The following is a 14,551-nucleotide window of genomic DNA, read 5'->3' on the forward strand; positions in this document are numbered from 1 at the left end:
GTGTGAACCCCTGTCTGTTGAAATGGACTTGCCTATCAGTTTTTCCTTCTTCTGACTATCTTTGGAAGTTGTCTGTGAGTGTTTCCAGAGGGCTGTCCAAATGAAGTTCAGCTACAGGATCAGGTAAAATTTGTTGCTGGCTGCCCTGTGGAGCCACTGAGGCAATCCTGCATTGGTCAGGAGCCAGCAGAACCAAGTGGGGAAGCTTCACACTGGTCATTAAGGTGATCCAAATGCTGGTCCCACAGAATCCTGTGAGTCACTGTGAGCATAAAACCTCCTTCTCTCCTCATCTCTGACAGGTGTTGTCTCCCTTGGCCAAGAATCTCTTTCACAAGGCCATTTCTGAAAGTGGCGTGGCCCTCACTGCAGGCCTGGTCAAGAAGAACACCAGGCCCTTGGCTGAGGTAAATTCTACTCTGGGCAGTTTCTATGCCCTTTTGTCTTCTCTCCTCACAAATCTCTCTTGTTATGGGATGCAGCTGACATTTTCAATTGCTTTAGCCTGTTTTGGGTCAAGCAGTACATGTTCTGAAGTGATTTTGCATGAATCATGTTCCTTAGATACTTGACAACTGAGTACAAGTTTTGGTGTGTCAGCTGAAAACATCACATGTTATTTTTCTTCATATAAAAGATACAATTCATATGTAGGTGGCAAAAGACACTTGACCAGAGCATGGAGGAAGTAGCTTTACACCGAAAGTAGAACTCTTAGTTCTTTTTCCTTACCACACTGGACATAGCTTCTCTTAACAAATCCACATGCACAATGTTATACCCACTTAACAAATTAGTTTTCTGTTTTAAGACAGGGTCTTGCTATGTAACCCTGGCAGCCCTAGAATTCACTCTATAGACCAGGCTGGCCTAGAACTCAGCAAGACCCACCTGCTTCTACAAATTATAAAGATGCAAATATTTAAATAGTCTGTATCAAATTCCAATAACCAACAAAGGCAACGCTCTGAGGAGCTCAGAACCCACACCTACTTGTTCATATTGAGAATCTGGGGCAACCATATTCCATCAGTAGCAAGTGAGGATTGGATAGAACTCTAGGCTGTATTTACAGAGGTATAAATACTACTCTTGACCTTTGCTGTGGCCTGTGATCTGTTGAAGAAAATTGCTGTCGTATCTGGTTATAAAAACACAACTTCAGCTGCCATGGTTCACTGCCTTCGCCAGAAGACAGAGGAAGAGCTCTTGGAGACCACACTAAAATTGGTAGGTAAAGTTGGTTGGCCTGTCCCAGTGCTCCCCAACCTTGTACTTTACCTCAGACTTCTTCACCTCATCTCTTCTGCTGTTTTGGAGAAACTGTTCAGGGCATTCTCTTGCCTTTTGGCAACAGTGGCTGCCTTCTGTATTATTGAGATTGTTTCTCTCCCTTATAATGAAAAACCATCAGTGGAGTTTTTTTCATTATCGAGTATCACTTGGCTGATGTAGAAGCTACCTAAATTATAAGTTACTGCCTACCTTTTCATGTTTCCAGAGACTACTTCTACAGATTCAAAGACAATTACCTGCCTGACCATTTCTTATCTTCCACATATCCATCCCTCCATCCAAATCATTTAAGACAGTGCATTGATCTAGTATAGATATATCATAACTTGTCACTTCTAATTTGTCTGCAATCTATGAATCATTCAGTCGGTATCTGTAACTTTTTACCCAATACTTTAAACAGTTGTCAGTATCTTTCCAGCCCATCAACAGTTTGTATATTGGCCAATTCCATAAATCCAATGAAGATAATTTGAGGGAGCATGGTTCTAGGGTGGGAGATTCACAATAGACTGAATAGTTTCTGTTTACCAAAATAGTTCAAGGAGAAAAACAAGAATATATCAAATGGGTTAAGTGTATGGGGAATACAGAGAGTGTAGCAGGAATGGTAGGACCACCACTATGTAAATGCTGGGGGCCGTGCAGCCACAAAGCACCTACAGCAGGAGAACCTAATTGAGGACTGCTGCAGAAACCAAGGATTGCTGGCACAGACAATGCCAGTCAATTGGAAACTACTGTTCAGAAGAGACGCTTTCTTGGTAACAATGGGGCGCAGGCGGAGGCTATTAAAGGAGCTTGCAGCAGTGTTCAAATGAGCTTGCTGCAGCGTTTTCCACCTGTTTTGACTCCACACCACCTCATGTCCAACCCCCAAGGATATGTAGGGTCAGCGGCGAGTAGCCCAGGGTACGGGCAGCAAGAGAGGAGTCACATCATTACAGCTATCCAAGAGGTCTTACTCAGAGGTGACATTTGAGGGCTGACTGATACTTTTGGCAGTTGGTCATCATAAGGAACCCCACAGGACACATGTCTGAAAAACAGAGGATGTAGGGATGTGATAACTCTTCCCTTTGTAATCACACTGAGCAAGGTAAATATAAAACACAGAAATGTGTGCACTAGAAAATTTCAGTGAGCATGGGTATTGAAGTTTTCAAACACAAGACTAGAGCATTCGCTTCAGGAATGCGTTGTGACTGAGCCTTCCAGTAACTAAGACCTAAGGCATTCAGGAGCGGAGAGGGCTCAGGATATAGCTATCCAGGTACTGAGATCGTGCTTGGCATTTGCCAGTCTCTATCCCTGTGTTGGCTATTATTTCTGACTGACCTCTCTATGCAGGAGTTTTGTTCCCTGAAAGGCTGAAAACAGCAACACTAAAGATCTATATGGCATCTCTTTGGAACCAATTTTCTCCAAATGTTATTGATGCATTTGGTATAAACTCTATGCTATCTTGTAGGTGTTTTTGAGCTATTACTCATATTTGGAGGCATAGCCCCATGGCACCTGTAGTTACCTAGACTTATGACATCAGAATAAGGAAGAGGCAAGTGAGGGCTGGACAAGTATTATCTCCTGCCACTCCAGAATGCCCCAGTCCATCTCACAATCTCCCTTCAAGTCCCCATATGCCCCACATACAATCATATTGTTTTCACTGTTTCTGCAGAGAAACCATGGGAGGTTGTAGGAGAACACACAGGTGGAAAGATGAAGAGGACAGGTACCCATAGAAGGTGACTTTCCAGAGCTCCAATGACCCTGACTCTACCCTCCCCCCCCCCACACACATACACACAGTGCACATAGGCAGAGAACACTGTAGGAATCAGAAAGAAAAGAGCAGTCACACCCTAAACCCAACTCAGAGAATCAACTTTGCACCAGGATGGCTTCCTAACACAACCTCTGTTTTATCTTCACAGAATCTTTTTTCGCTGGATTTGCATGGAGACTCCAGGCAGGTGAGGATTATCGCCTTCCAGATTAGATTCCTCTTGAGTTTTAACAGTGCTTTCCCTCCAAATAACTATGAATAAGACTTCTGTTTGTGGGATTCTGGTTATCCCTGTGTGTGAACTGTGGAGGCCAAGAGAGGAGAAATCACTCATTCACTTGTCAGTTAGCATAGGCAGAAGGATTGTAGACTGGAATTGAACTTACCCCCAACTCTGTAGAGAGCTCTGGTCAACAACTCTGTACCCTGGGCTTATTCGTCCCTTTCTCCCCTTCTCCTGGTCTCCCCTTCTCATTCCTATTCCTCATTCCCAAAAGGAGCCTGCAGGGACAGGCTTCACTAGAATGTTCCACGATCATGTTACAGATATGCTACTAAGGGTTTTGTCAAAGGAACAGTTGATGAGCTGTTCAGGGAGTAGCCTGGACTTTCATTCTCCCATGACCTAAGAAAGTCTACCATCGCCTTCTTCTCCTGCCTTCTGCCTGTTTACTACCCAGCTAGCACCAGCTATGGTTCTGTCCTCTGTGTTTAACTCTTCGTGGATCCCAGTACTTCCTTAAAGAGTAAAACGAGACTCTCTCAGTCACCTAAGAATGATTTACTAAGGACTCACTCTGTGTCTGGAGCTGATTTGCCAGCTGGAACATGGCGGTGAAGTGCATATAATCTTCTGCTTTCTTGGAGACTTCTGTTCTAGTAGGGGAGGCAAGTAGCAGAATAAAAAAGATGTAATGACATATGTTTTCTATGGATTAGAATTAAATTGGTTGGGAGGTGTGGCAGTGAGAGTTGGGAGCCAAGTGGGAGTCTGTGGAGTAGCATCCCATTTGCAGTCGAGCTTTACTTCTTGTCTCATCATTGCTAATCACATGTATCCACCAGTGGGCTATTTACTACCGCTTCTCAATGTTCGTATACTTTAACACATTCCTCTGCTTAAGATGCGCTAGAACATAATGATGCTGATCTGTCACCTTGGGGAAAAAACAGGAGTGATAAATGGGCTTCTGCCAGGCCTGAGCTCTGGTGCCTTTGACCTTGAAGTCAGTGTTGACGACTCAACATTACACTACATCCCAAAGAAAAAGAGAATTGGCTGGCTCTCCAGGAACCATGCTGAAGAGAGTCATGCGATACCCTTAGTGTGTAAAAAACAACAGGAAGAGATTGGAAATTAGGTAAATTAGTGGATTCATGAGACAATGCATTTAAAAGTCACAGACTTTTAAAGACTCATAGCCTTCATGATTGTGAATCTGAGCCCAAGGAAATTTATTCTTACGTTATCCATTGTTGGGGAAATGCTTAAGTCCTATTAATCTGGAGTTTTATTATAAATAAGTTCTACATGTTGGTTACATGTAATAAATTTATTATATTACATGTTTTTAAAACTGGAATCCACATAGAATAGGAGGATGATGAGAATATTGAGAGCAGTTTCCCAGGAGCCTGGCTCAGTAAGTCTCTAGCAGCAGTGGCTCAGGAGTCACTGATGCAGAATTTGTGTCAACCTCACAAGTATAACTATCAGGAATGGAAAGAATCACTCTAAACAATATAATCTACTACAGATGAAACCCCATATTCTACAATAATATACACGTAATTTCAGCTAAGAGCCCCTCTTCTTCCTTGTTACCCTCCACTTACTACTGAGACATCTGAAATCAGGCCTTAGGGGCACAGACACCCTAATCTCCTTCTTAGTACCCTAAGTCCCACAGCCCTTACCCAAGCCACAGGGTCTATTTTGTCTTCTCGCTTAGAAAATCAGAAAGGGAGATGGGTTATCTCTGGCCCGACATTGCTCTCTTCCTCAGAGCTATCCGTTTGTTCCCACTGTGCTTGATGGAGTGTTGCTGCCAAAGATGCCTGAGGAGATCCTGGCTGAGAAGGACTTCAACACTGTGCCCTGCACAATCAACAAGCAAGAGTTTGGCTGGATTCTGCCAACAGTGAGCATAAACAGACCTCTTTGAAAAGACCATCCCCTACCCATTACTCCTCCAACATGTTCTTCCTGGACCTTCTGCTTGTGCCTAGGGCATCTGTCTCTTGTCACACATACTTCCAGGGAGACATTTTCTGCCTGACTAACCTTTAAGCCTGGATGGTCCAGTCCTGGGAATCTTATCTCAATGAACAGCTTGTCACTCCATTAAACTTAGGTGCTCAGAATGTGCAGGCTGAGAAGGCCTACAAAAATAAGATCCAGGCAATCAGACAAACATGGGCGTCTCTAAATGGGAAAGGGCTGGACGTTCAGAGGAGTCTGACTGGGAAGCACAGCTTCCACCCCGGACTTGGACACATTTCCCATAAATCTCCACATATGTTCTCATTTCATATCACTGAAAGATTCAAAGTCACTTCATCATGAGTTAGAATGCCCTGTTAAAGGGAAAGAAGGGATTTTTCTTTACAGAGATAATAACAAAAGCCAGACATTAGGTTCAAGAGTAAGGCTGGTTTCATTCAGTAATAGAGAAGCAAGAGGGAGAAGCTCAAACATGACTTGGACTCAAGTCCCAGGTGTTTCAAGGGTGGAGAAGCTTGGAGAGGAACTGTGGAGTGAGTGGAGAGTCTGAATAGCTAGACGTTAGATTTCTTATTCAAAACTCTTCTGCAGGAGAAACACACTTCTTGACAGAAGGTCAAGATGAAGTAAGGACACCACGATGGAAAAGAATTGCCACCCTGTGTATTTACATTTTAGAGAGGTTATGAAAGGAGGAACAATATTTATTCTCAAGCATTTGGGTCTTTGGTTGGATGTGAGGTTGCCATAAGCAGAGAGGTAAGGCTAACTCCAAGTATTCTGTAGTCTGTCTGGAGCAGGTGTTGGTGACTGTCTATCTATACCACGTCTTAGCTAAAGATGAATTTCTGAACACAACAAACTTTTCCAGTAGTCATTGTAGAGAGGCCAGTATTATTCTTCATGTGGCTTTCAGGTGCTAGAATCTATGCTGGAATTAGGTCAAGTCTCCATGTAGGACTGAGACAGGCTGAGAGTTCCACAGCTCTCACTGCAGAAGGGTTTTGTAGATAGCAAAGAATGAAATGGATGGCATGTGCTTTCTCTTTTACACATCTGGGAGGTTTTGTTTCCTCTCTGCTTTGAGGGTCATTGTGCCCCGTGGTCTGATCAACACACATATTTAGAGTATCACTTTTCATGACTTGATTTCTGTATCAGTAGATCTGTTTCCCCGATTGCTTTAAAGCTCCGAAGTAGCCATTACCATCAAAGCCCAAACTAATATCTGTATTTGCTTTGCTATAGTTTGCCTGTTTGGTCCATGACTGATAATGACTATTTCAAATTAAATGCTAACCATGTTTTTAAATAGATGATGAACTATCCACCCTCTGATATGAAATTGGACCCAATGACAGCCACATCGCTCTTGAAGAAGTCTTCTTTTCTTGTAAGCACCCTGGGGACTATGGAAACTGGTTGTAAATCAAAGAAAAGCTGAGAACTTGCCCCAAGTTATTAACCTACAGAATGTCAGGAAAAGAATGAAGTGTTCTCTCTGTTCCACTTATCTGATGTTCCCACATCACTATGTGGGATTTGTTCATGACTCAAAAGATTTATAGTCAATGAACGAGCTGGAGGAGTCCTACAAGCCATGTTGTCACTTTTATCATTCATTCTAGAACCTTCCTGAAGAAGCAATTCCAGTGGCCATTGAGAAGTATTTAAGATACACAGATGACCAAGGCAGAAATAAAGACCAACTTCTGGAATTGATTGGGGATGTGATATTCGGTGTCCCATCAGTGATTGTCTCCCGTGGACATAGAGGTGAGTCCCTAAGATTGGACAAATGGACACTTATTTTACCCCTTTGCTCTGTGACTGGCTTATACCCAAACATTTGCAAATGTGCAACTGCCAACATCAAGCATCTTGTTAATGTCCTCTTTGATTTGTGCCAATATTGTCTGTGGATCTCATTGAAATGCAACGGAGGAGAGGGAGTTGATCCCAGAGTTGGTACAGGAGGCAGTGACAGAGGAAGGCACAGAGGCTGGTACCGAGCTAAGCCTATATTCACTAGACCTGGGGCTGGGGAGGGCTGGGAAACCAGCAGAGCACATAACCCAAGGCGATCACACCTGAGTAGTGACTGAGTAGAGTATTTAACCTACCAGTGACCCCTTACCTTTAGGGTAAACCTGATCCAAATGGTGGCTATTTCTGCTGGGCTGCTATGTGGGTGAGCAGAACAGTATGTAGTAACCAGACAAAGAGCCCCTGGTTATAGAGTGACAGATGGTGGAAATGAACAGGAGCCAGGATGTGAACAGGAACAAGTGTCATCAAGAGCATCTGTCACAGGTTCCTTATAGGAAGTTAGGCTGGTGCACGGGTTTAGAGGCCAATTACGGAACGAGGCTTTAGAGGAGATTGAGGTCAGAACAAGTTTTAAAGCATTAACAGAGGGCAGAGGTGCAGCATCAGGAAGGCTGTTTATGACCAAGGACGTTGATGAGGGAGAAGACCCCTGTAGGGTAGGAATGTAGACACTCCCTGTGTTCTTGGCCAGCTTATGTCCATCTTAATGTGCCACTGTGTTCAGGCCGAGGGCTGTCACAGAACGTTCCTATGTGACCAAGTGCTGGGCATGGGTGTGAATCTTGGAATAATAAGCTCACCCCAGGAATGAGAACCTCTACAGTTGCCATTTGTGGAGCCCTCCTTCACGCCCAGCTTTTTCTTTCTTTCTTTTTTTTTTTCCAGAGCTGGGGACCGAACCCAGGGCCTTGCAGTTGCTAGGCAAGCGCTCTACCACTGAGCTAAATCCCCAACCCGCACGCCCAGCTTTTGATTATTCAATTGCAACTCTAATTTTCTGGGGGAATATTTTAAAAATTTAATTTTATATTTTATTTGTAATTATATTATTATAATTTATTTACATGTATATTATATATTATTGATACATTGAAATTAATTAATGTTAATTAATAGCAACTGATAATAATTGATATTACTAGTTAATATCAGCAGGCAATAATTAATATTGTCATAATATTAATCATTATTAATTAATGATAGCTAATATCAGTGCTGATATTAATTAATAATTAACATTAATCATTACTGGTGATTAATAATTGATACATATTTATATAATATATTCATGTCCAAGTGTCTCTCTCTCTGTGTACATGTCCTGTTTATGCTGGTTCTACCAGATGCCAGAAAAAGTCATGGGAACCAAACCTGGATCCTCTAGAAGAGAAAAAAGTCCTTTTAACCACTGAGCCATCTATCCAGCCCTCCTAGGAGGTTTAAATTTTCTATTTGTACCCACGATTTAAAGTAGCCGTGTGAATTTCCTGCTGCTACTTCAGTTTCTCCAGTTGTGAGTGAGAAGAAAAGGGATGAACCCAATACTATAATGAGGAGAGAGACAGAGAATGAGCCTATGAAGTAATATTGACAGCTACATCATCCATCCCTATATATGTGTGTGTGTATATATATATATGTGTGTATATATACATATATATATACATATGTGTGTATAATGCAATAATAAATGTTTAATAATGTAAATAATATAAATACTGAATTGCAGTTTATGAGTCAATGCAAAACAATTACTATAAATCACTACCACAGCAAATTTTGTATTTCATGAAAACATTTTCTCTCAACATTTTTAAATACTCTTCATTCTCAGTGTTTACCATATTGGAGAATGTAACTCAAAACTGAAACGGGGAGTGAGTGAGATGGTTCAGCAGATAAAGGTTCTTGCTGCCAAGCCTGATGACCTGGGTTCAGTCCCTGAGACTCACATGGTTGTTCTATGACCACACATGCAATGTGGTCTGCCCACCCCAATACAAAAGACAAATAGGCAACTCTAATAAAAAAGGTTAAAGATGAACAAAATGATTCTGATTTCATAACAATTTACACACTGACCCTTTCTTCTTTGATGTTTTGTGCTCTTTCTTGTAGATCACATGTACATAGTAATGTCTATACTTGTCCATGTAGATCTGACTTACTCCATTTAGCACATAATTCTCCATCTTTATATGTTTTGTCACAATGACTGTGCATCTTCCTTTTTAAGGGCATGCATGATCCCATCTACACTATGACACACTGTCTGTGTACTCATCTTTAGTGGACACAGAGTAAAATCCATAACTTGACTTCGGTGAGTGGTGTAATCACGGATCAGTTATATTTCCAGCATGGTGGTTTCAAATCTGGGGTGTGAATGCCAGAACTAGGATTAATCCGTGACATGACAATTCCATTTTAACACACTTTTAAGCACTGTCCTCGTGTTTCGTACCACACATATTGTGTAAGTGACTTTCCTTGTTTCTTCATCCTTGCCAACACTATTTGTTGCTAATACCTTTTCATAAAATACATTGACTGCTCAGTGTGCTAGCTCAGTGTGGCTCTAATTCGCATTATATCAATGATCATAGATGTTAACAGCTTTTATTGATCTCTTGTCCATTTTTACTTTTATCCCTCTTTTAAAAAAATGTATGCTCAGGTCGTTACTATTTTTTTTCACTTGTGAGATAAGGTCTCTCTATTTAGACAAATCCAAGGTGTCCTCCTGCCTTCGGCCCCAAGTGTTATGATCATAGCTGTGCCTCTCATCCCCTACTCTGCTCTGGATCCTTACCCAAATAAATGGGTTGTTTGTTGCTTTTTTTCTTGCTGTTGAATTCTTCAGATTCTTTAGATACTTTGCAAAGTGATTCTCTATGGCATGTATCATTTGAAAATATGTCCCATCTTGCACACACACATACATACATACATACATAATACATACATACATACACACACGCATACACACACACACACACACTCATGCACACACACACACATACTCATGCATGCACACAATCAGACAAGGATTATTCATTATTTTTCCCTCCGTGAATAATTTTTACAATGGGATATCTATTTTATTTTACAGTTTTTGCCTGGGTTGTCTCCACTTTGGGAAGCAAACCAAGACAGCCATGTTCTAACCAATGTTGTACAGGTTTTTTCTCTCTATGTTTTCTTATAGTTGTCTTAGTTTCCCATTATGAATTAGACTTATAATCCAATTTTCTATTTTTTTTCTTTTATAAACCATGCAAGATAAGTGTCCAGTCTAACACTTCTGCATGTGGCAATCCACTTTTCTGAACAGTGATTATTGAAGTGACTTTCTTTTTCTAATTGCGTGTTCTTTGTTTTTGTAATGTACAGCAACAATGGGGACCCCATCATATACACTATGCTTATTCTAAGTGAAAGATACATCAAACACAATTTTCTCTCATGAAATGAAAAGTTGTGCCATATTCTAATCACAATTACCTGTGTTCTTGAGTTCATTTTGGGCTCCATTTAGGGTTCGAATGGTCATTGTGTCTACCTTTTATTGTTGTTTTTGCAACTTATTATTCTAATTATGTGAATTTTAGTACATCATGGAAGTACTGGATAAGACATTAAGCATTTTTCTTATCACTCATGATTGTCTTTAGTACGTGCATGAGTGTATACATTTGTGTGTGTGTCCAACACTTACTCTCAGCAATGTGATTTCATATGAATTTAGAAATACTTTTTCTATATCTGTGAATATCGATACTGGAATTTTGATAGGAATTGCACAAAACTGGCAGGACATTTTGTGTAATGTGGATATTTTCTCTACTTTTGTTTTTACTTTTTAGACAGGGCCTTACTATGTAGGCTGGCCCAGAACTCACTATGTAGACCAGGCTGGTCTTAATTAAGATGGCCACCTGGTTTCTCTACACCAGTCTGTAATGAATCACTTTTCATATCTCAGTGGTAAATATTACTTCATGAGGCTGGATTAGCCTTTAGATCTGCCCTTACACTTCACTTACTAGCATGTTCTTGAGTGCTTCTGCATGTATACTTATAGAAAGTAGAATGCATTTTTCTTATGTTTCTATTATTTGAAGGTAATGCTTCCCTGGAACTATTCCTATTTCCTTGATTTTTTAAAGAAATTTAAGGAGAATATTTGGACTGATACCACTTTTTTCTCTAAGAGATTAGGGTGACTCATCTGGGACATCATCAGAACATGGGGTGTTCACTGAGAGGAGGTTAATGTTATCATTGATTTGATCTATTTGTAGTGTGTGTGTGTGTATGTGTGTGTATCTCTCTGTGTGTTTGTGTGTGTGTCTCTCTTGTCTCTCTCTGTCTGTGTGTGTGTGTGTGCGTGTGTGTGTGCACATGCGCATGCGCACACACATGTGCATGTACAACGAAGGTCAGAAAACTGTATGGAATCTTTTGGAGCTGCCCCATGTGTGTGTTGACGACTCAGGTCCTGAGGAAGAACATTATTCCTCCTTTCTACTAAGCCAACTCTCAAGTCCTCACTTCATTCATGGGAGCCTATATTGGATGGACAACATAGTATGTTTTTCTTAGGTTATTGATATTCTGTATATAAAATAGTCTGTAGTACTCTCTTAGACTCCACTTTACTTCCCTGGCATTCCTTTGTGTAATTTTTCTCTTTTTCTTAGTTCAACTAAGTTTGTTAGTTTGGCTTTTCTTAAAAAAGAAAAAGAAAAAAGAAACTTGATTTTCTTGACTCTTACCTTTCCTTATAGTTCCAAAACTCACTTTAAAAATGTATTTAGTTAGTTTTATGTTTGTTGGAGGTTTATCTTCATGCATGTCTGTGCGCTGTGTGTGTGCCTAGGGTCCATGGTTGTTGTGAGGCTCCATGTGAGGGCTGAGAATTGGATGCTGAGAATTGAATCCAGGCCCTGTAAAAGAGAAGCCAGTACTCTTTACTGCTGAGTCAGCTCTACAGTCCCTTGCTTTTTTTTCAATCATGATTATTTCTTCTTTCTGCTATCCTTTGGCTTACTTTGTTCTTTAAGGTGTGTTTGTGTGTGTGTGTGTGTGTGTGTGTGTGTGTGTGTGTGTGTGTGAGAGAGAGAGAGAGACAGAGAGAGAGAGAGAGAGAGAGAGAGAGAGAGAGAGAGAATACCAGACCTCTGATGCTCTCTACCTTATATCCTGAGATAGGTCCTCTAGCTTGAACTAACAACTCGATAGTTGAGCTGGTCTAACTAGTCAGAGTGCTCCAGAGATCCCCATCTATGCCTCCAGCATGCTAGGATTACACTGGTCTGTAATGCCACAGACAGGCTATATTGACATGCATATTGGGTATCCAAATCCTCATGCTCACATTTGTGTGGCAAGCTCTTCCCCAGTGAGCACCCTTCCATCCCTGTTTCAATATGCTTTACATTTTCCACTTAGTTTCATTACAGACATACTAGTGGCTCAGGACCATGTTTCTTTCCAAGAGTCTGTCAGTTGTCTAAAATTGCTCCTGGCATTCATGTCTGATTTCAAGCCATTGTGATCAGAAAGGATGCCTTCTCCAATTCCAGCCTTCCTGTATTAGCTGAGTATTACATATCACATAGGATCTGTCCTAGAGATCCTGTCCTGTGAGTGCTTGAAAATAATATGTATGCCTGGGTGGAATATTATGTACAATGACATTAAATTGATTCTTGGTAAATATTGATCGAGACATGTTTCCTTAGGGATTTTCTATCTGAATGAGCCATCATTAACAGTGCTATTGTATTGAAGCCCCTTTACGATTTTATTACACCCTTCATCTCTGGTGTTTCAGATCCTCTAACATGTACATGCTCTGGTCTAGGATGCTGTCTTAGCTAGGATTTTACTATTGTGAACAGACACTACTACCAAGGTAACTCTTCTAAGGACAACATTCAATTGAGGCTGGCTTAATTGAGTGATACCAAGAACAGGTTTGCTAGAATAACTCCAAGTTTCATCCCCTTCTACTGTACACTTGGATGTCTTTGAGATCAGAACACACATCACTTTGTAATGGCAATACTTTGGCTACAACTGTCATCTGATTTAGTTCTGTTTCACAATACCTTTGTTTTTTTCTCTGTCCTCAGAATAAGCTTGCTGTGCTCATCATCACGGTCATCTAGATATTCTCAATATTGTTCTCTGTTCCGTATCATTGACTTTTGTGTTGTCGTTTGTCTCATGTTATCCATCTCTTTGTGCTTAAATAAGAAGTTTTAGAGTGGTGAGTTTCATAAGATTTGATTTGTCTGAGGAAGCTGTTATTCTCTTATTTATGAAGGACAGCCTTGTCCAACATTGTACTCCTGAGACAAAAGTGACCAGTGCTCCAAGTTTGCATGTATTTGCATTTAGGAATCCTCTCTTTCAAATATCTTGGAAGTGCCTCACATTTCTCTGAATAGGTGGGGGAAAAAAACCACCAAGTATGCTTAAAACAGGCCTGAACGGAGGACACCCAGCAAGGTGCAGATCTTGAAATCGATGAACATTAGTAGGTTGTCAATGAACAATCAGTGTGCTTAACTGGATGCAGTGTGTTCATAAATCCTTTCCCTCACATGAGCATCACTATTTCCTTCCGCTAACTGCACAGTGCTAAGCACATCAGGAAGCTTTTGTTGACTTGTTTCTCTGTTTGGACTGATGCTCAGAGGTCTCCTGCATTATCGAGGCCTTGATACCGTCCAAGTTTGTGTCTGGCAATTTGAATGGTATGTGAATCTGTGCCTTCTCAGATGCTGGAGCCCCATACATACATTTCAATACAAGTTTCAAAAATATCACCCGAAATCTACTCTGTCTTTCTCATCCAAAATAAAACCAAAGGTGTCTTACAGCCTTTAGCTTAGGGACCATGTCCTCGAACAAATTTCTCCTCTCTCTTGATGACTCAGTGGGACAAGTTCAACTCTTTCAGATTTTTGGTACATACTCCTCCAATACTCTTCAAGATCCTGATCAGTAATGCACCAAGAGAAATGAGTCACCCCAGTGTCCCATTTGAAAACAAAAATGCCCCTGATGCTTCGTTCCCCATCCATAATGTGAATGAGGATGAGGTCAAGCTGTTTCTGACTATGAGTCAGATGTCATGTGCATCAATCTGCCTGTAGGCATACCTGTCTACATGCTATTTTAACTATATTGTAATTAATAATGTAACATTTAAAGAAAACGTTTCAGAATGTCTTCAAGGCTTTCAGTAGGCTATAATTCAGTCCCCAGTTCTGGAAAAAAAAACAAGGTAATGGTGAATTAATCTGGGGAGGATGGATGATCACAACAGGGCATGCCTGCTCTGTGGTAGATCATTCCAAACAGAAAGTATATAAGCACAATCCTCTAGCAATGGATTC

At 40.9% G+C, this 14,551-nt stretch overlaps 1 protein-coding gene across 1 annotated transcript in view; it reads left to right on the forward strand.

Annotated features, from left to right (window-relative positions):
• LOC116886621 (carboxylesterase 1E-like) overlaps window positions 1-14,551 on the forward strand; it is a 59,329-nt gene that overhangs the window by 20,365 nt on the left and 24,413 nt on the right. Inside the window, 9 exon segments of the mRNA XM_032888128.1 lie at window positions 303-407; window positions 1,126-1,230; window positions 3,234-3,272; window positions 5,092-5,226; window positions 6,625-6,702; window positions 6,938-7,085; window positions 13,931-13,944; window positions 13,947-14,021; window positions 14,147-14,276. Of these exon segments, the coding sequence (XP_032744019.1) occupies window positions 303-407; window positions 1,126-1,230; window positions 3,234-3,272; window positions 5,092-5,226; window positions 6,625-6,702; window positions 6,938-7,085; window positions 13,931-13,944; window positions 13,947-14,021; window positions 14,147-14,276 (829 nt within the window).

This window comes from Rattus rattus, chromosome 17, assembly GCF_011064425.1.
Source record: "Rattus rattus isolate New Zealand chromosome 17, Rrattus_CSIRO_v1, whole genome shotgun sequence".
NCBI classification, from domain to species: Eukaryota; Metazoa; Chordata; class Mammalia; order Rodentia; family Muridae; genus Rattus; species Rattus rattus.